Source organism: Prionailurus bengalensis, chromosome A1, assembly GCF_016509475.1.
Source record: "Prionailurus bengalensis isolate Pbe53 chromosome A1, Fcat_Pben_1.1_paternal_pri, whole genome shotgun sequence".
NCBI lineage: Eukaryota > Metazoa > Chordata > Mammalia > Carnivora > Felidae > Prionailurus > Prionailurus bengalensis.
The window spans coordinates 114,636,466-114,662,585 of record NC_057343.1 but is presented as its reverse complement, the minus strand read 5'-3'; the positions used below and the strand labels follow the sequence as shown (position 1 = coordinate 114,662,585).

At 42.0% G+C, this 26,120-nt stretch overlaps 1 protein-coding gene across 3 annotated transcripts in view; it reads left to right on the top strand.

Moving 5' to 3' along the window:
* KLHL3 (kelch like family member 3) overlaps positions 1-26,120 on the top strand; it is a 286,330-nt gene that overhangs the window by 242,212 nt on the left and 17,998 nt on the right. For all 3 annotated transcript variants that reach the window (XM_043588624.1, XM_043588615.1, XM_043588633.1), the window contains 4 exons: positions 4,712-4,828; positions 9,040-9,189; positions 24,089-24,206; positions 24,592-24,789. In XM_043588624.1, coding sequence (XP_043444559.1) covers positions 4,712-4,828; positions 9,040-9,189; positions 24,089-24,206; positions 24,592-24,789 — 583 coding nt within the window. The remainder of the gene's footprint in view (positions 1-4,711; positions 4,829-9,039; positions 9,190-24,088; positions 24,207-24,591; positions 24,790-26,120) is intronic.

The following is a 26,120-nucleotide window of genomic DNA, read 5'->3' as shown; positions in this document are numbered from 1 at the left end:
CTTGCCAAGTCACTGTCCTGCCTATTTTTAACTTGAGTCCCCATTTCTTGACTCTCAGAACACATTTTGAAAATGACTGTTAAGTGCCCCAGTGCTCCCCACTCACAGCGTGCAGGTCCAGTATGGCATGGCTGCCTGCATCACTGGGGGCGGGGATAGAGGGTCAGTTTCATCTGGTGTTCCGGCCAAGGCTTGTGCTTACGTTGGAAGTGTGGGGAGCCAAGGACTATGAAATTTGACTTTTTACATCTTTTTTTGACCCAGCAACCTTGTAGCACTCAAGAGATTGGTTTTGGAATATGAAGCAGTGAGGAAATGATGCTCTTTTTGTTTTGTTTTTGTTTGTTTAAAAGTAAAACCCTAAGCGTGGCAGCTGATTATTTCATCCTGGGATCCATAAAAAATATTTTCATCTGTGTAGACATCACTCTGTCCTGTGTTTGAAGCCACAGGGTCTCTGCTTAGGTTTCCTAGACCAGGGATTGACACCATTTTCCTATAAAGCACCAGATAGTAAATATTTTAGGCTTTGTGGGCCATAGAGTCTCAACTCTGCTGTTACAGTGTGAAAGCAGCCACAGACAATATGTAAACGAGTGAGTGGGGCTGTGCTCCAGTAAAATTTTATTTATGAAAGCAGGTGGCAGGCAGAATGTGGCCTGTGGGCTGTAGTCTGCCAGCCACTGCAGTAGGCCTGTGAGAGGCAACTGAGAACAGTAAGTAAGAGAACGAGCACTGGCATTGGGTTCGTGTGGACCCCAGCCCTGCTGCTTTGTGGCCCTGGACTTGGGCGAGTCATTTAATAAGGGGTAAGAGTGTCTGCCCGTTGGGCTCTCAGGAGAGTCCAGGGTCACGTTGTCCATGAAGAGTGTGGTACAGAGCCTCGCACATGGTGAATACTGACTCCTGCTGCTGTTTCCTGTTGCCAGTCCCTTGACAGGAGGGCCTGTTGGAATGATTTTAGGCACATTAAAGGCTAAAGCTAATTGGAAGTTGATTTGCTTACTTATTTTCTAAGCATAAAGTCTCTTTGAAAAAAACACGTGGCCTTCTCTAGCCGCCAAGAAGGTCACTGTTGTTGCCCAGTGCTGTGGCTTTCACAGCTGAGTAGGTAAACAGTGCAACTAAGTGGAACCAGTTAGACAAGTCAAGCCAAAAATAAAGATAAGGTTAATATCGACTCCATTAGACTCAGCTTGCTTTTTAGCTTTTATGACGAAGACTAAGGTGGTTGATAGGGAAGGGCATGGTGAGTAAATCCCACCCACTCTAAGACCGGCAGTGCATTCTTCCGCTGAGCTTTGTCAGCTGGCCACCTGCTCTGTGCCTGGCATTGTGCTGGGCAGCAGGAGTTGCAGACTGAGCAGGGAGGGACATGTCTCACCTTGCAAGAGCTCACAGTCTAGTAAAGCAGAGTAGAAGAAAGTTGGATAACCACAACGCAAGGCAGAACGGAACTGTGGTTGCCCGCCACCTCATCCGCCAGACTTCTCCAGCTTTTTTTGGTCCCTGGCCTGGCTCTGTCATCCCTGCCCCAATTCCAGTCCCTTCTTACCCAGCCCTGCTCTCTGCTCCAGCCAGGACAGTTCCCACTGGCTTCTCACATGCTTATTCTAAACTCATGTGTCCATTCATTCATTAAAAAAATATTTGAGTGTGTATTATTTGCCATTGAAAAGACAAGGTCCGTCTTCTCATGGATTTAAAGGCTATTTGGAGTAATATAGAGTGATCTGTCACAAACTGATGCTATCAGGGTGGGGGATAAAACTCTCTCAGATTTAATTTTAAAAAATGAACCAGACAGGGAGGATTTCCATGGTATGTATGTTTATGTTTGTGCACATATAGGTTATATTTTACAGAAATGAGAGCAGACTGTATGCACATACTGTCCTTTTCTTTCTGTTCCATTTTCATTTAGCTTTCCTTCCGTTCCCTTTCTGATCGATTCTTTGCCTATTTTGAGTATACCCACCCTGACTTAAGTATATATTTAGGAAATAGGTTCAAAGCATCATTAACATATTAATACACAGAAATATTGTCAGAGTTAGAAATATTAGAGAATTTTTTTCTGTGAGTTAGTTTCCATTTCAACTTTATGCCACATTGTAAATTTTGTCATATTTTTCCTTTTCCCTTAGAATTTCTTTTCCTTTCCCCTCCGCTTTTTATTTTGAAAAATTTCAGACCTATATTAAAGTTTGAAAGTGTGTACATTCATATACTCTTTACTTAGATTCACCAGTTAACTTTTTGCTTCATTTGTCTTTTCTCTCTACATATTTAATCTTTTATTCTGCTGAACCATTTGACAATAAATTGCAGACATTGTAGAATTTCCCCTCTGGTATTTGAGTATGCACCTCCTAAGAACAAGGAAATTGTCTTTTTTAGCCATAAAACCATTATCATACCAAAGAAATTCAACACTAATACAGTGATGTTAGCTAATACCTAGTCAGCATTCACATTTTCTAGCAGTCTCAAGACAGTCCTTTATAGATTGTTCCTTTTAAATCCATGATCCAATCAAGGATCATGCATTACATTTAGTTTTCAAGACTTTAAATCCACTTAATCTAGAACTATCTCCCTCTTTTTTTTTGTCTTTGATAATATTAATGGTTTTGAAGAATCCAGGCCAGCCATATTGCAGAATGTTCCAAACATGGAATTATCTGATCTGATTGTTTCCTTGCTATTAAGATTCAGGTTAAACATTTTAGGAAGAGACTACTCTAGCGGATGCTGTATCTGCTGTATCCTTGCCATTAAATCACGATCAAGAATGTGATGTAAGTTCGTCCTGTTATTGTTGGTGCTAACTTAGATCACTTATCTGTCAAATTTCCCCATTTGAGGCTGCCCCTACCCCATGTAATGAGTAAGTAATCAGCGAGGTGATACTTTGAAAACTATGTCGTGTTCCCCAACAGTTTTTTGCACAGTGATTCGAGCATCTACTGATGAGCTCTGCTCTATCAGTTATTAATTGGTGGTTGCAAAGTAATGTTTTTGTCATTCCTTCTACCTTTATTAGCTGGCATTTGTCTGTGAAGAAGAGCCCTTCCACATTTTTTAAAGTATCCTTATGGGACTCATGGATTCCTTTTTGTTCATTATGTTATGACCCATTACTGTTTTTCTCTTTAAATTTTTTTTTTATTTTACATTTATTTATTTTTGAGAGACAGAGAGAGACAGAGCATGAGCAGGGGAGGGGCAGAGAGAGAGGAGACACAGAATCCAAAGCAGGTTCCAGGCTCTGAATTGTCAGTACAGAGCCCGACGCGGGGCTCGAACCCACAAACCATGAGATCGTGACCTGAACTGAAGTCAGATACTCAACCAACTGAGCCACCCAGGCGCCCTGTCTTTTTGTTTTAACTGAGAATATTTTAAATTGAGTTATGACTTACAGTGAAATTTATAGGTATTAAGTATACAGTTTAATTAGTTTTCACAAATGCATATGTACATGTAACTCCCACCCTATCGAGATACAGAATGTATCCATTACCCTCCCTGCCAAATTTCCTTTGGCACCTTCCCAGGGATTCTCCCTCGCCACCTCAGCAAGAAGCATTAATCTGATTTCTTCATTATTCTCTTTGATGTTTATATTATCCCAAACGTTGACAATGAAAGCCTCATCTGTTGGCTTTATGTCCATTTGACATGTCCATCGTAATCTTTGAGCACTTTCTTGGTTTCTGGTGTAAGAAGGTGTTTTGTTTTATTCTTTTTACCAGCTGAAAATATCCGATAGTATGTATACTAGTTAAATAATTTCTCCATTAGTGAGCTTTAGGTTGTTTCCTTTTTTATTTTATTACAGAAATGCCGTGGCAAACATCCTGGAACACATATGCTTGCCCCACTTTTGTGGGTATTTTTGTAGGCTGGATCCCTAGAAGTGTTATTTCTAGGTCAAAGAGTGTGCACATTTAAGTCTTTGAGTGATATTGCCAAATTCTTCCTTCCCCTCTTAAAAAGCTGTGTTAATTAAGTTTCCAGAAATAGTGCCGGTTTCCCCGCAGCCTTATCAACATTGAATTTTATCTATCTGTGTGTGTATGGTGGTGTAGGATTTGATTTTGGACTTATTTTTGAGGAAGGTGAACATCCAAATAGGAGAGCCTCCTTTTTGGTTCCAAGCCCAATTTTCATTTATATAAAAATGAAATCTCTCCTTAAGGGAGAGGTTAAACCAAGGAGAAATTTTTGACAGAAATTCTCTGTCATTCACTGTCATCCTCACCATTACAGCCAACTTTTGGCAAATGTATTCTTACTGTTTCTAGTCTGCATTAACTGAATATGGGAGATAAAGGAAGATAGGGTGTGAGGGGCGTGATGGCATTGCCCCCAAGGCTTCTGGTTTTCTTAAGCAGTCTTTATAAAATTTGGTCCAGAGTTACTATGGATTTCTATCTTTAAATAGCCATTGGAACTGGATTTTTATTTTGCAACGAACCTTAATGATTCTGTATTTGGGGTAGCAGGTTTATTATAACGTGTATGTGTGTGATATCACTTTGATGTCAGCTAGTAAACAAAATCTTTCCATTTTTGTTTTATTTTAAATAGTGAACCTTAGGTTAACCACTTTGTAGATGATTTGGACTTTTTTTTTTTCAAGTTGAAGAAATTGTTTGAGAGCTGTTGTCTCTGCTACAGTTACTTGTGTTGATTATCTTCATAGGTGTTTGAAGCAGTGATTTCATGGATCAATTATGAGAAGGAAACCCGTTTAGAGCACATGGCAAAACTGATGGAACATGTCCGTCTCCCTCTCTTACCTAGGGATTACCTGGTCCAGGTGAGTGCTGTGTGAAGCACCACATGCTTTCCTTCAGTGGGCAACCCTGGATGTATGGGGTGGTTGGAGAGTTTATGGGTATTTTACACAGGCTGAAGGCACCAACCCACTGGCTTAAGTGTGAGACACGGTAATGTAAAGGTTTTTTTTTGTTTTTAATTTTTATTATTGAGGTATATAGTTGACATACTGTGTTATATTAGATGGTAGTGTGAGGTCTAAAAGTGTAAGTTTGAGAATAAGACGCTTAGGTTTTAGTTCTTGCTCTACTAGTTGTTAGCTTTGTGTTTTTATTTTACCTCTTCAAGTCATAGTTTCTTCTTTGCTGGAAGGGATATTATGGTAGAGCCCAGCAGGATTATTGTGAGGACCAAAGGAGTTGTAAATATGTAAGTCAGGTGTTTAGCATGGAGCTGGTCCTAAAAAATGTTCACTAGAAGTTAGTTGCTTTTATTGTAGAGGACCTAAGCAAGAAGGGTCATTTCCACAATGTTTCTGTATTCTCTTTGCCTTCATGTTAGGCAAGTTGGAGCCCAATTCAGGACTGTAAAAACCGACCTTTCACAGGTGCCTAGGATACGTGTTGCTTTGACTTCCTCTAAGATGAAAGAAAAATTAAGAATGATGGGGTGCCCCTATAGTGCCACATATTTTCTTTTTTTTTTTTAATTTTTTTTTTCAATGTTTATTTATTTTTGGGACAGAGAGAGACAGAGCATGAATGGGGGAGGGGCAGAGAGAGAGGGAGACACAGAATCGGAAACAGGCTCCAGGCTCTGAGACATCAGCGCAGAGCCTGACGCGGGGCTCGAACTCACGGACCGCGAGATCGTGACCTGGCTGAAGTCGGACGCTTAATCGACTGTGCCACCCAGGCGCCCCGAGTGCCACATATTTTCTTATTTAATCCTTATCACAATCCTGTGAGGCAAAGATAGATAACCCTCTTTTTGCAAGTTTGGGCCTTGAGGTTTATAGAGGTTTAGATTTATTGGGGAATAGGTGGCAGGGTCAGGATTCAAATCCAAGTCAGTTGGCCCCGAAGCACCTGCCTTCCACTATGCAGGCTGCCACCTTTAATACTCTCTGTTCTGTTTATCCATTGGCATTAGATACACTTATAAGTGGGCAAAGAGTAAAACTTAAATATATGAGCAAAACAAAACACCGAGGCAGTAGGCCAGCCCTCATCTCTTTCCAGAAGTTTCTGGAGGGAATGGAAGGTATGAAGCAATGATAAGAGAGGAGGCTCAGCATCCCAGCAGCCTAGCTCTGTCACTTCCCAGCCATCTAACACTAGGCAAGTACTCAACCTTTTTTTTCTTTAAGTTTAGTTATCTATTTTTTGAGAGAGCACAAGTAAGGGAGGGGCAGAAAGAAGGAGAGACAGAATCCAAAGCTGGCTCTGCACCATCAGCCCAGAGCCCAGTGCTGCACTCGAACTTAGGAACTGTGAGATCATGACCTCAGTTGAGACCAAGAGTCAGATGCTTAACTTACTGAGCCAGCACAGAGCCCCACGCAGGACTCCAACTCACAAAACCATGAGTTCATGACCTGAGCTGAAACCAGGAGTCAGACGCTTACCCGACTTGAGCCACCCAGGTGCCCCAGTACTCAACCTTTCTAAACCTCAGTCTTCTCATCTGATAAAAATAGCACCTGTCCTTATAGGATTGTTTGGGGGTATAATGAGATAATCCATATAAAGGCTGCATCTCTATGTGAGCGAATGCTAGCTGGTACTACAGCTGTTTTGACGGTCATGGATGCTCTTGGGAATAGCGGGAGAAGTTTCTATCCTCAAAAGCCCTTGTAAAGTCCTCAGCTTGTGACCCTGTTGACCACAGGTCGAAGGGGTCAGTGAAATGTTCTGTGAATCTCTGAACCTCAGTCCTTCTCAGGTGCTGAGGCATATACTTGCCAGCCCTTATGTGTGCCCTGCAATTTATACTTTGGATGGTACTACTGCCCCCTGGTGGCAGCATATCCTTCTTGAAGAAAAGGTTCCCCTAAACAGAGGGACTGAAGGGGCCTGAGATCCCAGTCTCAGAATCCAACTTCCTACTGTCCTGTGGGAAACTGACCAAAGGTAGACATGGACATCTGGCCTCCAGCACAGGCTCACTTCTACAAGAAGGGCTATCTGTGGACCTGGGTTCCAGGGAAAATTAAAGAGGCCTTTGAGACCCCTAGTCACAACCTCAATCAGGTGTCCACAACTCAAACTTAAAGATGTTAGAAAATAGTTCTTGGGTCATTATGGCAAAGTAGGGATTAGATCTGGAGAGGAAGGGGGTCAGAGGCAATGGGCATGAGCACTGTTGTGTGAGAATCCCCCTGCTGCTTTTAAAGGACTGTCTTTAGAAAACCTCTGGAAGAGGTTGTCTCAGTAAACCTCAGTTGACCTTGAAACTTTGAAATAGTATAACCCTCTGGGGTTGGCTGATCTTGGTGGGGGAGGACGCAGGAAAGTCTTGGGCAGACCTGCACCAACAGTGACTTCTGGGGAAGGTGGTTTTGTTTGTTTGTTTTTGATAGCTAACATTTATTAGTCTTTATTAAATACTTTGAAATCTTGTAGAGTGTAATGTTATATGTTAAAACTTTTTAGTTGTGATTATATATATATGTGTGTGTGTACATATATATGTATATATATATATATATAAATAACATAAAATTCATCATTTTGACCAGTTTTAAGTGTACACTTCAGTGTGTTAATTGTATTCACCATGCTGTACAACCATCACATACCCATCCTTAAAATTTTCATCTCACCCCAAATTGAAACTCTGTATGGTGAAACATTAAATCTCTGGGAGAACTTCTCATTCAAGCTGAATGCACCTTTGGGAGAAGTAGCTGTTTATGCATTTCACCTTCCATATGAGATTTGTAAGAGATCTTCTCTCTTCCTTTTTAATTTTTTTAACCGACCCTAAAAGCTTATGACTTGTCCCAACTTGGGTCAGTCCTTTAGTGTGTGGGTGGGGGGGATTAGGGAAACCTTCCCCCAAAATGGAGTGTTCCTGGGGATCACTTCTGGGGAAGGAGGTGCCCATTGGTGAGAGAGGCCCTGTCATACAAGTCCTTCTTTTCCTGCCAGCTCCAATGCTACCCATTAGGTGATGGCCTGGCCACATTTCCATTGATAGCTACAGGTGAGACTCAGTCAGCCCTTGTGCATGACCAGCTTGAGGGCTGAGATAATTGAGATGGGGAGGCCATTCTCTTTCTTTGACTGGACTTGAGTGCCTCAGGGTCAGAACCCATTTCTTGTTCATCTTTTTCTTCCTGGAGTCCAGCACTGGGCTGTCCAACAATGAGACGTTCCATCATCGTTAGCTATTGAATCGAATTGATCTCTCCTGATAGCACCTAAATACTCCAGCAAAGAAAACATGAAGTGGCCTATGAAGACCATATTACCCCTTACAGATAAGCCACATAGCAATTGACCCAGGCCACAGGACAGAGATTTGAGAATTGAGCACTTGCATGGTTTCACCCTTGGTGTTGCTCACGAAATATTTAGGCTTATACTTGGTGAGCATCTGCTTTGGGACATCGCTTTGGAGTATGTGAAGAAGCCATAGTTCCAGCTTGGATAGGGTCCAAGATGAGGTCTGTAGGTGGGACTTTGGTGCAGGACATTCTTTGTCCTCTAATATCACCATTCTTTATAGAGCACCTCATTGGCCAGTTTTGTCCCTGCAGCTTTCACTGTAAGAAAATGAATAGGAGTTTTTCTTGACTGTCACTTTGTCATACTCCATGCTGCCAAACGTTGACCAATGGATTCTGCTCTCTTCCTTTTTCCCTCTCTCTCCTCTCAAATGTCTGACCATTTGCCCTAAACATTATAAAGCATTCATATTAGGAGGAGTGTGGGATGAAGCCTTCAGCACAGCTAATTATCTTTGTTTTGCATAATTCCATTTAAGCCTGCAAACTAACATAGCAAATACAACCGCTGAGGTTTTATGTCTTTCTGTTTGATGCCAGAACTTAATAACTTCACCCCACTGTGTTCTTGAAATGCAGGAGGTGGGCACTAAGTTGTAAGTATGTGGTCTTTCTCTTGGGGTCTGAGATGATGTGGTGGGTGAATAAAAGAGTGTGGGAATACAAGAATGACTCAGGAGACAGTGTGGGAAATGCAGCTGAAGTCTGCTCTTGGATCACCTGTGGGTTATTACCTCCAGACGGTTGAAGAAGAAGCTTTGATAAAGAATAACAACACCTGTAAGGACTTCCTCATCGAGGCCATGAAATACCACCTGCTCCCTCTGGATCAGAGGCTCTTGATTAAGAACCCAAGGACCAAGCCCAGGACTCCAGTCAGCCTGCCCAAGGTAAGCCCCAGCCCAGTCAGTGCCAGCTGTCAGGGCTGTGTTCTGGGAAAGTGGCCTTCCATTGCTGGCTCCAAGTCTTTCCTCACCGGTGGCTGCCTTGCTTCTTGGTTGCATTTACCAGCTAAGAGATGGAGTCTGCTGGTTCATTTTGAATCTACTGGTACCTCTCTCTTGCAGGGTCTTCCTGTCCTAAGAATTTCAAGGTAACCTCCAGAGGCACCAGAGAGTTTTGAGAATAACTCCTTCGTCTCCTCTCCTTATTTGGTCTGGGTTCTATTTGTGTTGGAAGCAGAGGAATGGCTTTGTATTTCTTGACTTAGTGATTTCTAGGCCATTATTTGAATTTGAATGGTCCTAGTCTGGCTCTTTTCTCTCACCGCAGAGCCCTACAGAACAGTTAGGGCTGCCAGACCGGGTATTGGCTCTTTGGTTCCTTGCAAGGCCCTGCCTCTCTCTGGTCCTCAGGTCTTTCATCTACAGAATGAAAGGTCCTGCACTGGCTGGTGTCTAAAGTCCATTCCAGGTTGGCCTTCCAGTAGGCCATCTAGGATCCTAAAACGCTGACGTCTCAGGAAAGGTCCCAGCCAACCCAGGAGGAAAGGTGAGCAGAGAGGAGTGAGTTGTGTTGACTCAGCTACCACACAGCCGGCAGCCCCAGGGCATTGTGTAGGCCTTTGCTTTGTCCTCCTCCTCCTCCTCTTTCTGTCTGGCTGCCGTACTCCTTGTCTGCTGCTTCCAGGAAGAGTTTCAGAGTGCTGGAGAAGCATGTTGTCCAAGACCAGATGTTGAGATTCTCCAGGGTCTGTGCTTCCTCTCCACTCTGTGTTGTGACCCTGGGTGATGGAGAGTTTAGTGGGTGCAGTGTGGATGAAGGTTATAAATCTCCCAGATAATAATACGAGTCACTGGCATTTGCTGAGTGCTGCTTCAGGGGCAAACAGTAAGCTGAAAGGTATCACAGTAGAGCTTTCTTAATCCCCTCAATAGCCCTGTACGGTAGAGGCAGGTATCCTAGCTATACACAGAGGAAACGGAAGGTCAGAGAGATTAAGTGACTTGCCCAAGGTCAACACAGCCAGTGTAGTAGAGCCAGTGTTTGAATGGTGTCTTTCTCACCCTCCAAACCTGTTCTGTGAACCCACACCATCCTGCAGCTGGCTTCATCTTTGTAAACCTGAGTGTATGTACCTACTTGTCAGCTTCCTATCGCCCAGCACATGTTAGAAGGTGCAGCCACCAGGCAAGGGCCTTGGTCTGGCTGGCCATTTGTCTTCCTGCGTGTTGATGCTTTGGTTTTATTTTATTGAAATATTGCACTGAAATGACTTCATATTTTTCAAAATGAAAATAACTTTGCTTTCTTCAATTATAGAAATATATGGTCATTGCAGACTGTTAAAAGGCTACTACATTTTTGAAATAAAGTAAAAATCACCTGAAATTCCTCCACTCAGGGGCAATCACTGCTGTTACCTTGGTGAATTTTCTCCCAGACATATCTCTGTGCACCTAGTCACAAATAGATCAAAAATGTATACTTTCAGATAAATGGAATCTTGTTCCACAGATTGAATATCATTTTTATCTCCTACTCAACAGACTACTTTCATCATTATCAGTATAGGTGAAACCAGCATTATATTATAATAGGTACATGGAATTTAATTATGTTTATGTACCATTACTTATTTAACTGTCCTCTATTGATGGACCTTTTTATCATCTCCATTTTTTTTTATATTACAAACATTTCTATGTAATTTATGACCTCTTGTTTTAGTTTGCATTTCTTGTAAGTGAGACTCTAATGTTGGTTTCATACGATTATGGCTTTTGTATTTCTTTTTTTTTTTTTTTTTTAATTTTTTTTTTTAACGTTTATTTATTTTTGAGACAGAGAGAGACAGAGATGAACGGGGGATGGTCAGAGAGAGGGAGACACAGAATCTGAAACAGGCTCCAGGCTCTGAGCTGTCAGCACAGAGCCTGACGTGGGGCTCGAACTCACGGACCGTGAGATCATGACCCGAGCTGAAGTCGGCCGCTTAACCGACTGAGCCACCCAGGTGCCCCTTGTATTTCTTTTTTAGGGGAATTTTCTGTTCATGTACTTTGCCCATTTTTCTATTGGACTGTATGTTTTTAATTAATGGTGTTTTTTTTTTAATGTTAATTTATTTTGAAAGGGAGACAGAGAGTGCAATGAGCAGAGGAGGGGCAGAGAGAGAGAGAGAGAGAGAGAGAGAGAGAGTCCCAAGCAGGCCCTGTGCTATCAGCACAGAGCCCAGCGTGGGGCTTGATCTCAGGAACCATGAAATCATGACCTGAACCAAAATCAAGAGTCAGACACTTAACTGAATGAGCCACCCAAGGGCTCCTATTAATGGTTTTTAAGGGCTGTTTTTAATTTAAAGGGATTAGGCTTTCATGTGTATTTCACATATTTTTTTCTTAGTTTGCAGTTTGCCTTTAAACTTAATTATAGCATTTTTTTTGAATCCCCAAAAACAGTTTTAAGTAGTTAAATTGATATGTCTTTTGCTTTATAGCTTAGGTTTTACATCCTGCTTAGAAATGTTTTCTATACTCTCAGATTAAAGAAAAAAAGACTCCCATGTTTTCTCAAGTACTTTAACGATTTCTGTTTTACATTTGAATCTTTGATGCACTTGGAATTTATTTTAGTATAAGGAGAGAGGGTAGGAATCCAGCTTTATTCCTATTGCAAATGATGAGCCAGTTGCGCCAAAGTTGTTTTATTGAATAATCTCCCTTTCCCCCCATCAATCTGAATACCACCTTCATTATGATCTAAATTTACATAAGCTTGTCTATTGAGGTCTTGAGATTATTGATTCTAAGATGGACTGTTGTTTTACATGGAGGAGGCTTTCTGCATCCTGTGTTCCCAGCTGGCATTGTTGCATGTCTTTGTGGCTTTTCTCCTTGGAAAAGGAGGTTCTTATCCTATATGTTAACAAGTTACCAACATCTTTTGCTGGGGAGTGTGCTCTGGAACTAAGGCAATCGTGCAGAACTGGCCCAGTTTCTTTGTGTGGAAACCATACGTAGTTACCTTTCCTTTTCTAGACTCCACATCGAGTTCTTACCACACACACCCACAAGAAGACAGTTTTAAAAATCAAAGCCAAGTTTGTGTCTGAGTCCAAACTCCGCCTGCTGAGACCACCCCTCCCTTTTGACATAACGAATCTGTAATTGGTAACAGTCCACCCCTCTTTAATGAGACACGGTTGTCCCACTGTCCTCTCTACTCCTTAGGAAACACTATTTTCAGAATGAAAATGTTTAGATTCTTGAGCACATAGAGTTCTGTGGGGAGCTAGAATCAAGACTTATTGTGAATCTGTTGAAGAAATTTTAAAAAAGACATTGCTGCTCTTAGCTTCATTGTTCCCCTAACTTTAATCCTTGAATGATTTAAGGTTACATTGTCCAACCTGCTTCTCAAACTCTACTCTGTCACCATTGTTTGGACACTTAAATTAGTGAGGGGAACCCCACTGTAGGTTTGAGGAGTGGGGTATGCTGAGGGAAACTATCACTTTGAGGATTATCAGAGGTAATTATCTCATTAAATCATCACAATATTAGGGCTGCACTATTGATATCCCTCCTTTACTGAGTTTACTCAGAGAGGTTAAGTAACTTGCCCAGTTACACAGCTAGTAAGTGCAGAGCTGGGGTTTGAACCAAGGTCTTTTCCACTCCAAAGTCTATGTTTGTTCTTTTATACTAGATTGCCTCCCAGAGACAGGTTTTCAGCTTTTGGTGACAAAGTAAAAGTAAGTTAAAGTCTTATACCATCCCGCTCATCTTATTAAGAGATGCATTTCCAGTACATTTACTACTTTTTATTTTCAAATTAAGACTTTATATTTTTAGAGCTATTTTAGGTTCACAACAAAATTGAGGGTAAGGTACAGCAATTTTCCATATACCTTCTGCCCTTACACATGCATAGTTTCCCCCATCATCAACATCCCAGATTGTTTTCTTTTAAATTCAGTTTTACAGAGGCATTACAAATTATACACAATAAAATTCACTAGGGGGACAATTTGATGAATTTCGAGAAATGCATGTAGTCATTCACTAACATCCTAATCAAAATATGGAATATTTTAAGCACTCCACAAAGTTTCTTTGTGCTGCTCTCTAGTCAAGTCCCTTCTTGTACCCGCCCCCCCCCCCCCAGGCCTTGGCAACTAATGATGTGATTTCTGTCCCTCTAGCTTTGTCTTCTCTAGAATGTTATATAAATGACATCATGACATATGTAGCCTTTTGAGCTTTCCTTCTTTATCTTAGCATAATGCTTTTAAGATTTATCCACATTGTCGCATGTGTAAAGAGTTTGTTCCTTTTTATTGCTGAGTAATATTCTATCACATGGGCGTCCTTTAATTTGTTTATCCATTCACCATTTGATGGACATTTGGATGTCTACTTTGGCTTTTACAAATAAAGCTATTTGAACATTCACTTATAGATCCTTGTTTGGACTTACATTTTAATTTCTCTTGGGTAAATACCTAGGAATAGGATTGCTGGTAAGTATATGTTTAAATTGATAAGAAATTGCTTATATTTAAATTTACAAGAAACTGTTTCTCAAGACATTTGAGACAACTGTTTTTCAAGCTGTACCATTATGCATTCCCATCTGCAAGGTACGAGAGTTCCAGTTACTCCACAGTACTTAACGCTACTTATTATCTGTTTTAAACCATTTTAGCCACTGTAGTAGGTATGTGTGTTTTTAATTTGAATTTCTCTAAGGACTACTGATGTTGAGCATCTTTTCATGTGTTTATTTGCCGTCTATATATCTTCACTGGTGAAGTCTATTCCAATTTTTTCCCCTTTAAAAGAATTGGGTTATTTTATTCTTATTGAGTTGTAAGAATCCTGTATATATTGTGGATATGTCTTTTATCAAATCTGTATTTTGCAAGTATTTTCTCCCAAACTGTGCTTTGTCTTTTTTATTTTCTTAGCAGTATCTTTGGGAGAGTAGAAGTTTTAAATTTTGTTAAATTTTTTTCTGTTAAGATTCATGTATTGTGTGTTTTATCTAAAAAAAAAATCTTTGCATAATCTGTGATCACAAAGATTTTCTCCTATGATTTTTTTCCTAGAAATTTTAATGTTTTAGGTTTTACATTTGGGTCTATGATCTATTTTGAGATTGCTTTTTAATATGGTGTGTGAGATAAGGGTCAAGGTTCATTTATTTGTACATGAATGTCCACAGCATTTATTGGAAATATTCTCTTTTATCCATTGAGTAGGTTTGACATCTCTGTTGTAAATAATTGGCTATTTGTGTGTTCGTGTATATCTGGACCCTATTCTGTTCCTGTTATCTGTTTATCTGTTTTTACACCGATACCATGTTGCCTTGACCACTAACTTAGTAGTAAGTCTTGAAATCAGGTAGTGTGAGTCCTCCAGTTTTGTTTTTCAAAGTTGTGTTGTCTATTCTAGGTCCTTTGCATGTTCATTTATCATTTAGAATCAGCTTGACTGTTTCTACAAAAAAGACTTTGATAAAGATTGTGCTGAATTTTTAGAATCAATTAGGGGGAATTCACATATTAACAATAAAGTAGTTCTCCCTTATCCCTGGGGGATACATTCCAAGTTCCTCCATGCATGGCTGAATCTGCAGATCAGATTATACCGAACCCTATATATATTATTTTCTTCCTATAGATACACACTTACAATAGAGTTTAATTTATAAATTAGGCACAGTAAGAGATTAACAGCAATAACTAGTGGTAAAATAGAAAAATGGTAACAATATCCTGTAATAAAAGTTATATAAATGTGGTTTCTTTGTCTCTCAAAATATCTTAATGTACTGACTCACCCTTCCTCTTGTGATGATGAGGGATGATAAAATGCCTACAGGATGAGATGAAGGGAGGGGAGTGATGTAGGCTACTATTGACCTTCTGACTATACATCTGAAGGAGGATCATCTGCTTCTGGACCAAGGTTGATCGTGGGTAACTGAAACTGCAGAAAACAAAACTGTAGATGGTGGGAGAAGACTACTGTACTAAATCTTCTGACCCATGAACACATTATATATCTCCACTTATTTTTGTCTTCTTAAAAAAAATTTTTTTAAACATTTATTTATTTTTGAGAGACAGAGAGAGACAGAACATGAGCATGGGAGGGGCAGAGAGAGGGGGAGACACAGAATCTGAAGCAGGCTTCAGGCTCTGAGCTGTTAGCATAGAGCCCGACATGGGGCTGGAACCCACAAACTGCAAGATCATGACCCAAGCTGAAGTTGGACGCCCAACCTCCTGAGCCATCCAAGTGCCCCTACTTTTGTCTTCTTTAATTTCTTTTAGCAACATTTTGTATTTCTCAATGTATGATTCTTACAGATCTTTTGTCAGATTTATTCCTAGATATTTCATAGTTTTTGATGCTCTTATAAATGTTTTTTAAGTCTAATTTCTAACAGTTTATTGCTACTATATACAAATACAATTGATGAGAAAGGTTATTTAATGGAGGAAAGGTCCTTCATTGGCTTCTGAAAAACAGGGGCAGTAATTCCAGAAGATAACCATGTTCCCTGGGTTCACACTTTAGGGAGGTATTCAGGGTTCTCTTTAAGAGTGTTACTCCTTCATGAAATTATAGGTACCATGCTAGCATGTGTTATTTATCTCTGTTCTGGGCACATAGCCTGGAGTCTAACAAAGGGTGGACAATAGTAAAACGTTTCATGAATGAAAGATACATATGTGTGTATGTGTGTGTGTATATATACATATATATAAAAGATTGTATTTTTAATTTTTTGAAGTTTATTTATTTTGAGAGAGAGAGAGAGAGAGAGAGCAGAAAAGTAAGTGCATGTGAGTGGGGAAGGGGCAAAGAGAGACAGAGAGGGAGAATCCCAAGTAGGCTCCACACTCAGAGCCCAGTGTGGGGCCCAATCCCATGACCATGAAATCACGACCTAAGCCAGTATCAAGAGTCAGAATGCATGGGATGTCTGGATGGCTCAGTTGGTTAAGTGTCTGACCTTGGCTGAGGTCATGATCTCTCAGTCCATGAGTTCGAGCCCCGCATCAGGCTCTCTGCTGACAGCTTAGGATTCTGTGTCTCTCTCTCTCTTTCTGTTCCTCCTCTGCTCACATGGTCTTTCTCTCTCTCTAAAAAATAAATAAACATTAAAAAAAAAAGAGTCAGATGCTTAACTGATTGAGCCACCCCAGTGTCCCAGGTTTTATTTTAGAGTAATCCCTACACCCAGCTTGGGGCTCGAACTTACAACCCTGAGATCAAGAGTTGCACACTCTACTGATTAAGCCAGACAGGCACCCTGAAGGAGGTATATTTTTTAAAGAAATAACCTCATGGAGATTTAGTATTGACCATTTCTATCAACCCTAGTTGTTTTCCAATACTGTCCACATCCATACATGTGTTTTTGCATGAATGCAGTGAGGATTTATCTCCTGCTTCATATTCTCCTTTGATCACTAATGAGATTGACTCTAGGACATATGGTTCAGCCCACAGGTCCGGTATTGAATGAATCTGTTTGTTGTTTTGGGGGTTTAGATAGGTTTTGAAGTATTGAGATAAAAAATAGCACCAGTAATAAACTAATAAACCATCGTGCATGCATTAACTCATTAATTTATTAATTCACTCATTCAACACACTTGCATTGAGAAGTCACTAACTGCCAGGCACAGGGCTTGGTGCTAGAGCCACAAAGCCTCAGATGAATTGGTCCCTTACTCATAGTGCTCCATATTCAGGGGAAGGGAGACAGATGTAAAAGGACAATTACAATGGACCATGTAAGTGCCACACTGGAGGTATGGGTAGGACAGTCTGGGAGCATGGAGAGGGGTGAGGGATTAGGGAAAACTTTCTTCAGGAGCTGACCCCTGAGCTGACCCCAAGTCAAATGGATATCGTCTGTGAGAGGGAACATCCAGAAATTGGTTTAAATAACTGCAGGAGAGGACTGGCCCCCAGCCTCCGATGTGTTTTGTCCTTCCCTGGATCATTGTCCTTATCACCAAAGGCATTCATGATGACACAAGAATGATTGTATAAATACACTTTCCTTATGTTTCAGGCAAAGCACTTTATGTACATTATATTACCCTCATAACAACCCTGGAAGTTCTAATGTTGGAGAAGACTCCATGTTGGAGATTCAGTGAGATTGAATGACCCCAGGGTTTCACAGCCAAGTGGCAGCATGAAGGTTTGGATCTGGGTCTGGCCGACTCAAAACCTGTACTTTTTGACCAGTGTACAATACTAACTCCACAGTGATGATAATAGGAGATAATGATAACTTCCCTAGCACTCAGAATGTGCCAATCACTGGGCTAAGTGATGTACATTTATTGTCTCCTAGGATTTACATCTTAATTATCCCCATTTTACACATGAGAAATGAGATTTTGGGTTATGTCACCTACTCATTATGTACTAAGTTATCCATTTCTGTGTTACAAATTACCTAATCTTGGTGGCTTAACCCAATAAAGGTTTATTATCTTAATGTTTCCGTGGGCAGGAGTTCCAGAGTGTCTCTGCTGGGTCATCCTGGCCCAGGGCCTCTTGTAAATTTGTAGTTGAGCTCTCAGTTAGGGCTGCAGCCATCTCCAGGCTTATTTGGCAGGGGGAAGGTTGCAGGGTGGGGGGATCTGATTCTAAGTTCACTGTCATGTTGAGTTTCTTTCATCAGGCAAGAAGCTTCTACAAGTTTCTACAAGCTTCCTTACCTTCTTAGCCTCTCCCTAAGTTGCCCAAGTGTCCTCATGATATGGCAACTAGTTTCCCCCAGGGTGAGTGATTCTACAGCAAGACAGTGAGAGAACATGCTCAAGACAGAAACTGTACCCTTTTTATAACCTGTTCTCCAAATGATATCCCATCACTTTGGCTGTATTTTATCTGCTGGGTGCAGGTCAGTAAGTCCAGCCCACGCTCAAGGGAAGGGGAATCAAATACCATCTCTTGAATGAAGGACTAGTAAATAATTTGTTACACACCTTTAAATCCCAGCTAGCAAATAGTAGACCTGAGATTCAAACACAGGATGATTGGTACTAGACCCTGTGCTTTTAACTGTTCTATTATATGGCTTCCATATTTCATAAAAGCATTTTTGCTGGGTACTGTGTGGAAAGAAGATAGAAATATGTAAGTGGCCAAATAAGTGGAGGAAGAAAAATAAGGAGATAATTGGACTACAGGAACAGCTGCAGGAATTGCAAGGGCAGGCTGGTCTGGGCTTTCATGAATTCAGTCCAGATAGGCTTCCTGACAGAGCAGTCTTTGAGAAACAAAGTGGTAGAGAGAGATTTGCCCTGTTTTCATCAGTTCTCAACAGCAAACCTGTTTTCCAGTCAAGCTCCCTCCCTGAAAAATAGGGCTCTGCCTTGAGATAGCTGTAGAGGCGAATGAGGGTGTTTTTTCCTGGGCCACATATGCACAAATCATACTGACACATTCAAGCTGGAACAGCTAATAGCATCATCTGGGCTCCCACACATGCACCGCCCAGTCCTTCCCCAAGGCTGGGTTGCCATGGACAACCAGAGGCTGTCTCCCCGTTGCTCAAAACACTCCTACGTTACCCTGTTCCACAGATGGCAGCAGAGAAATGAGGTCCCAGCAAGATGCAAATGAGCCTTTGGAGATGTACTGAGCCTGGCACTTTGCACTGTCATTTCAGTTCAAGTGACATCTCTATTCAGCAATTTTAAAATGACACTGAAAAGCCATTTGGGCCAGAAGTAGGCGGCTTCCTCCCTAGTTGGGCTGTCCAGTAGATGGTGTTGGAGAAAAGGCTATTGGCAGGGTGGGTAGGATGACTTCTCACCTGGGCCAGGATCCTGGATCGGCACTGCTCCTTTTCCATCTTGATCCTTCAGATGGACCCAGGCCACACCTAGAAAACACCCTAGGGCCCTCAAAAAGTCCCATCATCACCCTGGAATTAGTGGTGTTCACTCTTCTCTTTACAGATCATGTAAGTGTCCTTTTCTACCATTTATTAGGAGTCTTTTTTTTAACAACTGTTTTAAACAATAGTAATGATGTTGGTGTTGATCAAATACTAGAAGCTAACATTTAGTATATACGATTTACCAAGCTGTGTGCTAAGTGCTTTATGACATTTAAGGCTCCTGGCCTCCACGAGAGAAACATCCTATTATGTTGATGTTACAGGTAATGGCAGTGAGGTTTGGCAAGGTTAAATGTCTTGCCCACGGTCACACAGCTATTTAGTAACTGGGCTGCTATTTGAGCCCAGATGTGCCTGACTCCAAAGTCCATATTCTCACCCCTGTCTTCCCTGGGTCTTGCTCTCACATTCCTGGTTCTCCAACTCCCATTGTCTCTGCGCTTTGGCTGTCGGTCCTTGCCTAGAGCATCTGTTGCTCAGGAACCTGCGGGGACAAGTCTTCTGCCTCGACCTCGACATGCTCCTCGGAAGAATTGGTGTTAGCCCTGCGGCCCCACGCACCAGGGTAAGAGAGAGTCTCGCTTCCTGCCCTGGCCCGAGGGACCGACTGGCTGGGCCTGCCTTCTGCCCAGCTCACCGGTCATGGAAGAGAGTTTGGACACACACTCCACTCTTGCCTGATGACAACAGTGTACGGAGCCCACATTGTTCCTATCACCCTACTGGAGAGTCTGATGACTTAGAGGTTAGGATCCTGACTCACAAGTGAGCCAGAAGTCTCTGCTCTGTTCACCTGCTGTACCTCTCCCTGGCTAGTCTTGGGTACCTCCTGGTTCTCACACAGAGTGGTTGTCATACTCTGTGAGGAGTGACTAACATGCCTTCGCTGCTCCAGTCATGCTGCTAGAGTCAGAATCCTCCGTGGGAGGAGATAGTCTTATATATTTATTTAAAAACCATCTTGCTAGGCTGGGAGTGAACTTTCCTTCCTAAGGAATCATCAGGTAGTCTTTCCATGGTCTCACTAAGCTCCCTAAAATAAATGGCCATTTGGACTTTCCACAATGACAGTGTTTTCCTTGGGAGTTATCCAACAGCCATGCCGTCCATGGTTGAGTCTGGCTTACCTGTATTCTGTCAACCAGAACTCTCCATCCACCAGAACTTCTGTAGCCTTCAACACGGTGGCAGATGAGACTTGGGGTTAGGACCCTGCAGTGCCCTGCAAGACTCCCGAGTACACTGCTGTCCTTCAACATGATTACATTTTATTTGGTCTAGCATAATTGTTAGCCTGGAACGAGTTCTTTATTGTGATTCCCATATGATCCCTGGTAGATCTTCCTCAGGGTTACCTTAAAAGATACATGTTAAAAATAGCAATTGTTAAATAAGCCGATTTGCTTCAGTAATTTCTATTATAGACATTACAAATCTTTTGGACTTAGAGGTGTTGGAGAAAGAAAGAAATATGCTCGTTGAGCATTGTGGGGCTGAGTTTTTCTGGAAATGTAAAATAAGGGCTTGTAGGAGAGAATCGTTTAAATGTCTTCATGCCCTGACATCTTATGATCTTCCTAAGTAGCTAGAGGTTTATAATTTTAGAGATGTAATGCATGTAGACTTGGGGAATACTCATTTTTGTCTAATTGGTTGCTAGGATCAGGTATCTATGGAAACAACCATCCATTAGTATTCAAGATAGGAAATTTATTTCTTTTACTCAGCATGATCACACAACGAGTATAGTGTTCCTTGTATGGTGGCCTCTTGCAAAGCCTGCCATAGAAATTGGCTTTCTTAGGCCTGTGAAAGAAGCCGAAAGTGCATCTCCTCCTGCCTTGAGCCATCTCTGCATTTTCAGAAACCAGTGGTCCTGCTCCACACAAGCTCATAATTACTCTTTCCAAATTATTGTATGAGGTTTAATGTTCACAGTCGTCCCTCAACGGTGGCTTTATGAGCTCAAAGGGAAGTTCGTTTTGAAAACCTTGTCCTATATTCCTGTTGTTTTTCTACTCAGGTTTTACCTTAGCATTGGAATTTTTGCATTTGTATAGTAATGCTTCTGTGTAACTACGACAATTCTCAAGAGACAAGTGCTCGTTTTTTCTCCAATATGAATGTACCTCCCTACTCCTGGTGTAAGATTGTTTCTGGGGCATGGTGAGGTTCCTCGAAAGCTTCGCCTTTTTTTTTTTTTTTTTTAAACAGAGAAAGCCTGATAACTTGTACAAAGAATAAACTGTCTTTGTTCTGGTGGTTGAGTGAAAAGATGGAAAAAGCTCTCTCTTTCTCTCTTTATTTTTGCTTCTCAAATTGTAATATGGTGGTCAACATGTATTAACCCCAGCAAGTGACATTCTGGATTGTGTATTTTCTTTGATTTAACCGTGTATTTTTTTAAAATTTGGTTTCTTACGTATGCTCCTTGCCATTCATTCATTTCTTATCCCAAATAAATATCTTACCTGACACCAGAAGGCCCTGAGGTTATCTTGGTGACTGAGGCAGATAGATTTTTTTCCCCACCAAGGCTCACCATCCAGGCAGGGAGACGAGGTCACTAGGAGCTTAGAACACAGTGTGGGCCAGTTTTAATGAGAGAACACAGGGCATGTGTGATCTCAGAGAAGGGACATTAACTCAGATTTGAGATCAGAGAGGTCCTTTTGAAGGAGGTGACATGTAAACTGAGACCTGAAAAATAAGCATGTGTTAGAGCAGAGGGATCAGGAATGGGGGAGAATGTTTCAAGGACAGGGAATGGAAGGCGTTGAGTGCCTGAGGTCACTGTAAAAAGAAAATTAAAACCTGGTTTTATTCTCACCCAGTCCCCAGAACCAGATTTCATGGAAAATCGTTGCAGTATTGTGCCTTCATTTTAGCTTTACCAACTCAAAACTGGAAGGACGGTACATGTCCTAGCCATGTTTAAGAATGCACGGCGAGTCACTGGGCCCTGGAGGAATAAGGTGGACATTGTCTGAAGCTTGCCAAAAGGCTGTGTTCCTTAACTGCCCCTTAAACTTGTCATGGATGCCTATCTAAGCAAAGAATTACAGATGGGAAGTAATGTCAAATTCAGGTTTTCTCTGAAGAGGGCTGCTCTTGATACAGAGCAGTGGACCCTTTGAGCTGTGTCATGGAGAGTCAAATGTAGAATGTTTATTTCCAGAAGCAGTAGCAGCAACTCTAATCTTGCACTGGGTGTCTTGGGTTCCTTTGGAATGTTCCAGAAGTCAGAACTGAGTTCTGAGTTTTTGAACATTGGTTACCCACATTTGACCACAGACAGCTGTGACCACCCACATGGGCAGTGGGTGGCCTGGATGTGGAATCTTGGGACATAAATGATTGATGAGCAATAGCAGTCAGCGCTGGTTCTGCCTCCTCGTATGATAGATGCTTTGGAACAGAAGCACCAGCATCAACCAGGAACTTGTTATGCACAGTCTCTGTCCTACTCCAGACCTGCTGAATCAGCAATTCTGGCAGGGTTGAGGAGGGGGGCCTAGCATTTTGTGTTTTAACAACCCTCAAGGTGATTGAAGTGTGAGAACCACTGGAGTACATAATACAAGCTACAGGTAATGAGAATGTCCTGTGATTCCTATTGATTGGCTGTCTTTGACTCCCACCCCTTCCACGCCATGTAAGAAGGCCTCTTAGAATAGCCGTGAGAGTGATGTTGTTATGGAGACAACCATGAACTTGTACCAGTTTATTAAAACATATATACGATTGTTAACTTTGCTACTTTATTTTTTAGTTATTACTAACATGTGACCAAAGTCACAATAGGGATACCACAATTAAATGCTCCAGTTCTAATACTATAGCTGGAGCAGTGGCTTTTTTTTTTCTTTCCTGACTATACCCCACACTAACAAATCTGTTTAAATTGTGATCCGGGAGACACATACACATGTGTATAAGCATACCAACTGTTTCATGAAATAACACCCTTCCTATATTTTCTGTGCTGCTCTATTAAAAGTATGTTGGTTGCAATCCATAAAATTCATCTCCTGACTCACCAATGAAATGTGACCTGCAGACGTAGTGAGCTGTCTTTGCGTGGACCTTGTGTCTGGAGCAGGAGAGGGGTGGGACTGCCTTCACCTCTCCATCAGGTAGACTTGGTTTTCGGTCTCTGTTCTTCCACTTGCAGCTGTGTGACCTTGGGCAATTTGTTTATGTTCTCTGAGCTTTAATTTCCTTATTTGTCAATACGGAAAACATCTACCTCACAGAGTTAACATGATGAGTAAATGACCAGGCATTTCACACAGTGACCAGCAGTGGTAGCTACTACCTTACTTCTGGAGATGGTATTGTTAGCACGATTTTTCAGAACATCATCAGTTAAATACATTTCTCTGGGAACTACCCCAAAGCAGTCTTTCACAGTTTTGTCCCAGACTACAATGAATAAGTGCCCCCCTGTAGTCTGTGTATTCAGAAATATTTTTGAAGTAATTTTACCTTAAACATGCATCCAAGTTCTGCCCTCTATTCCAAAAATATATTCAAGTTTATATATGTATTTTGGAATATTTTGTTTTGATAAAAGAATTGAGTCCCCTGGCTCAAATCCTTGAGGGCATTGAGATTGTAGATGTCCTGAGTGGCTACATGTACCACCAACGTAGCCCTGAGCACAAGTCTTTGGGAAGGGTAGACCTTACAATTTTGTTTGTTAGGACTGACTGTGCAAGGAAAGTCTATCTGTTGGTGATTCTGGGTAGCATCTTCATGTATGTAACTCTGTCATCAACGGGCATGGCAGATCATTCGTGAACCCTGGGCAGTTGGCATGTGGAAGTGCCAGGGATTGATCATTCATGAATCCACATGTTGTGGAGACCCAGCCAATGTCTGTTTGTCTTTCTGGAGGTCATGATTGTGGTTGGTGGCCAGGCACCCAAGGCGATCCGCAGTGTGGAATGCTACGATTTTGAAGAGGACCGGTGGGACCAGATAGCTGAGCTTCCCTCCAGGAGATGCAGAGCAGGTAAGCAGCCTGCCTTTCCCCAGTCTGTCTCTGCTTACTGCTGACAATCCTGAATTGCTCCTTGTTTCCACAAACGTGTGCATTACAGACTCTCTTCCTTTCCATTCCCCACTTGCCCAATATCTGGCTACCCCTTCTGGGGTAGTTGCTATGTGCTTAGGGACTTGAAGCTAGTACCAGTATTTGCTTGAATCAAACACCCTTGGAAAAGCATATATGAATAGAAATCCAGTGAGTCCCTCAATGACTTCCTATTCTGTAAAGTTGGAGATCACTTTCTGTGGAGAATTATTCATGTGACTGCCTGGCCCCCGCACTGTCACTCATCAGCACGAGTGATCAGCCGCCTGAGATGACCTCGATGCCTTGGTTTCCTGTGCCTCAGGTGTGGTGTTCATGGCTGGTCATGTGTATGCTGTGGGTGGATTTAACGGCTCACTGCGCGTGCGGACGGTGGATGTGTATGATGGTGTGAAGGACCAGTGGACGTCCATCGCCAGCATGCAGGAGCGCCGGAGCACTCTGGGTGCAGCCGTGCTCAATGACCTGCTCTATGCCGTGGGGGGCTTTGATGGAAGCACTGGTAGGTCCGGGATGGGTCCCCACTCCTCCTAGACTGGGACATGCCCTCAGTGCAACCCTGGTTTGCTCAGCCAGTTGTTGGGTCAGCCTTCTGTCCATCCACAGCTACCTCAACAGCACACTCCTCCTTCTTCATCTCCTACCTTGTTTGCCAGAGACAGGCCTTTCTACACATGGAATATGTAACTGCCCACATGGGTGGTATCATTTCCAGGATTCTAGGAAGGCTCCTGCACTCAAATGAGGCCTTTTTCTCCTTTCTGTTGTTTGGGAACCCATTTGTGTAAAAACATGAGACTTAGAAAGAGAGCATGCTCAGCTGGAGGGCATCTCAGGACTGTCAGAGCCCTCTTCTGGATGGACACGGAAGCCGTGGAAGAGACCTGGCTCAGGCCGTGCAGTCTTTATCCATTGTCCTTTCTACTGCCCCACGAAGCTTTGTCAGACTGTGCCACCACAGGTGCGTTCCATTGCTCCTGGCTTCTGTGTTGCTTCAGAGCTCAAATCAGAAACTACTAGTAGACATGAACTTGGAGAGATTATCTCACCTTTCCTGTACCTCCAGGTGGATGTCTCTATAGACAGTAACTCTGTTAACACTGAAATGCCCCCAGGGATGTGAAAAACAGTATTTTTTACTTCTCTGAATTTTCATTTGTGTCCTTACCAATTGGTAACCTTTCCAATTCTTCTCTTTGCCTCTGTCATAATATTTTAGGGTCTATAGCCCCTTGAGAGGCTGCCTCTAGTGGGTAGGATCTGAGAATAAAGACAAAAAAAGAGAGTGGGGCATTGTTTCTTCTAGAAATTGCTTTTGGCTGTGAGTAGAAAAACCTCACTAAACTGTGGCTTAAACAAATGAGAGATCTTGTTTTACCCATGAAGGAAGACGTCCCGGAGTTGGCAGTTGCTAACTTCATCTACTTGCTCAAGAATACTGGGGCCAAGGTTCTTTAAACATCTCTTGGCTGTACCCTCCTGATCATAAGATGGCTGTGACAGCTCCAGCCAGCACATTTGTGTTCCAGGTAGCATCAAGCAGGTTGGTGTAGAAAAACAAAGGCTATTTCAGAAATGCCCATCAGACTTCTTCTTAGGCCTTCTTGACTGAGTCACCCCTAATGGTTGTGGGACGCTAAGTTCTCAGCTTTCTAGCTTCTTAGGTAGAGGAAGAAAAGAGAAAAGAACATGTTCAAGTGAGGCAACCTCAGGTTTTTTACTCCATTCAGTAGATGTAATGATTTACATTTGCAGGGCAGTTCTGTTGTATCCCCATGTCCACTTGTGGCCCACCGTGAGTCAGGCCTTTGTGGTCCTCTCAGGTAGACACAC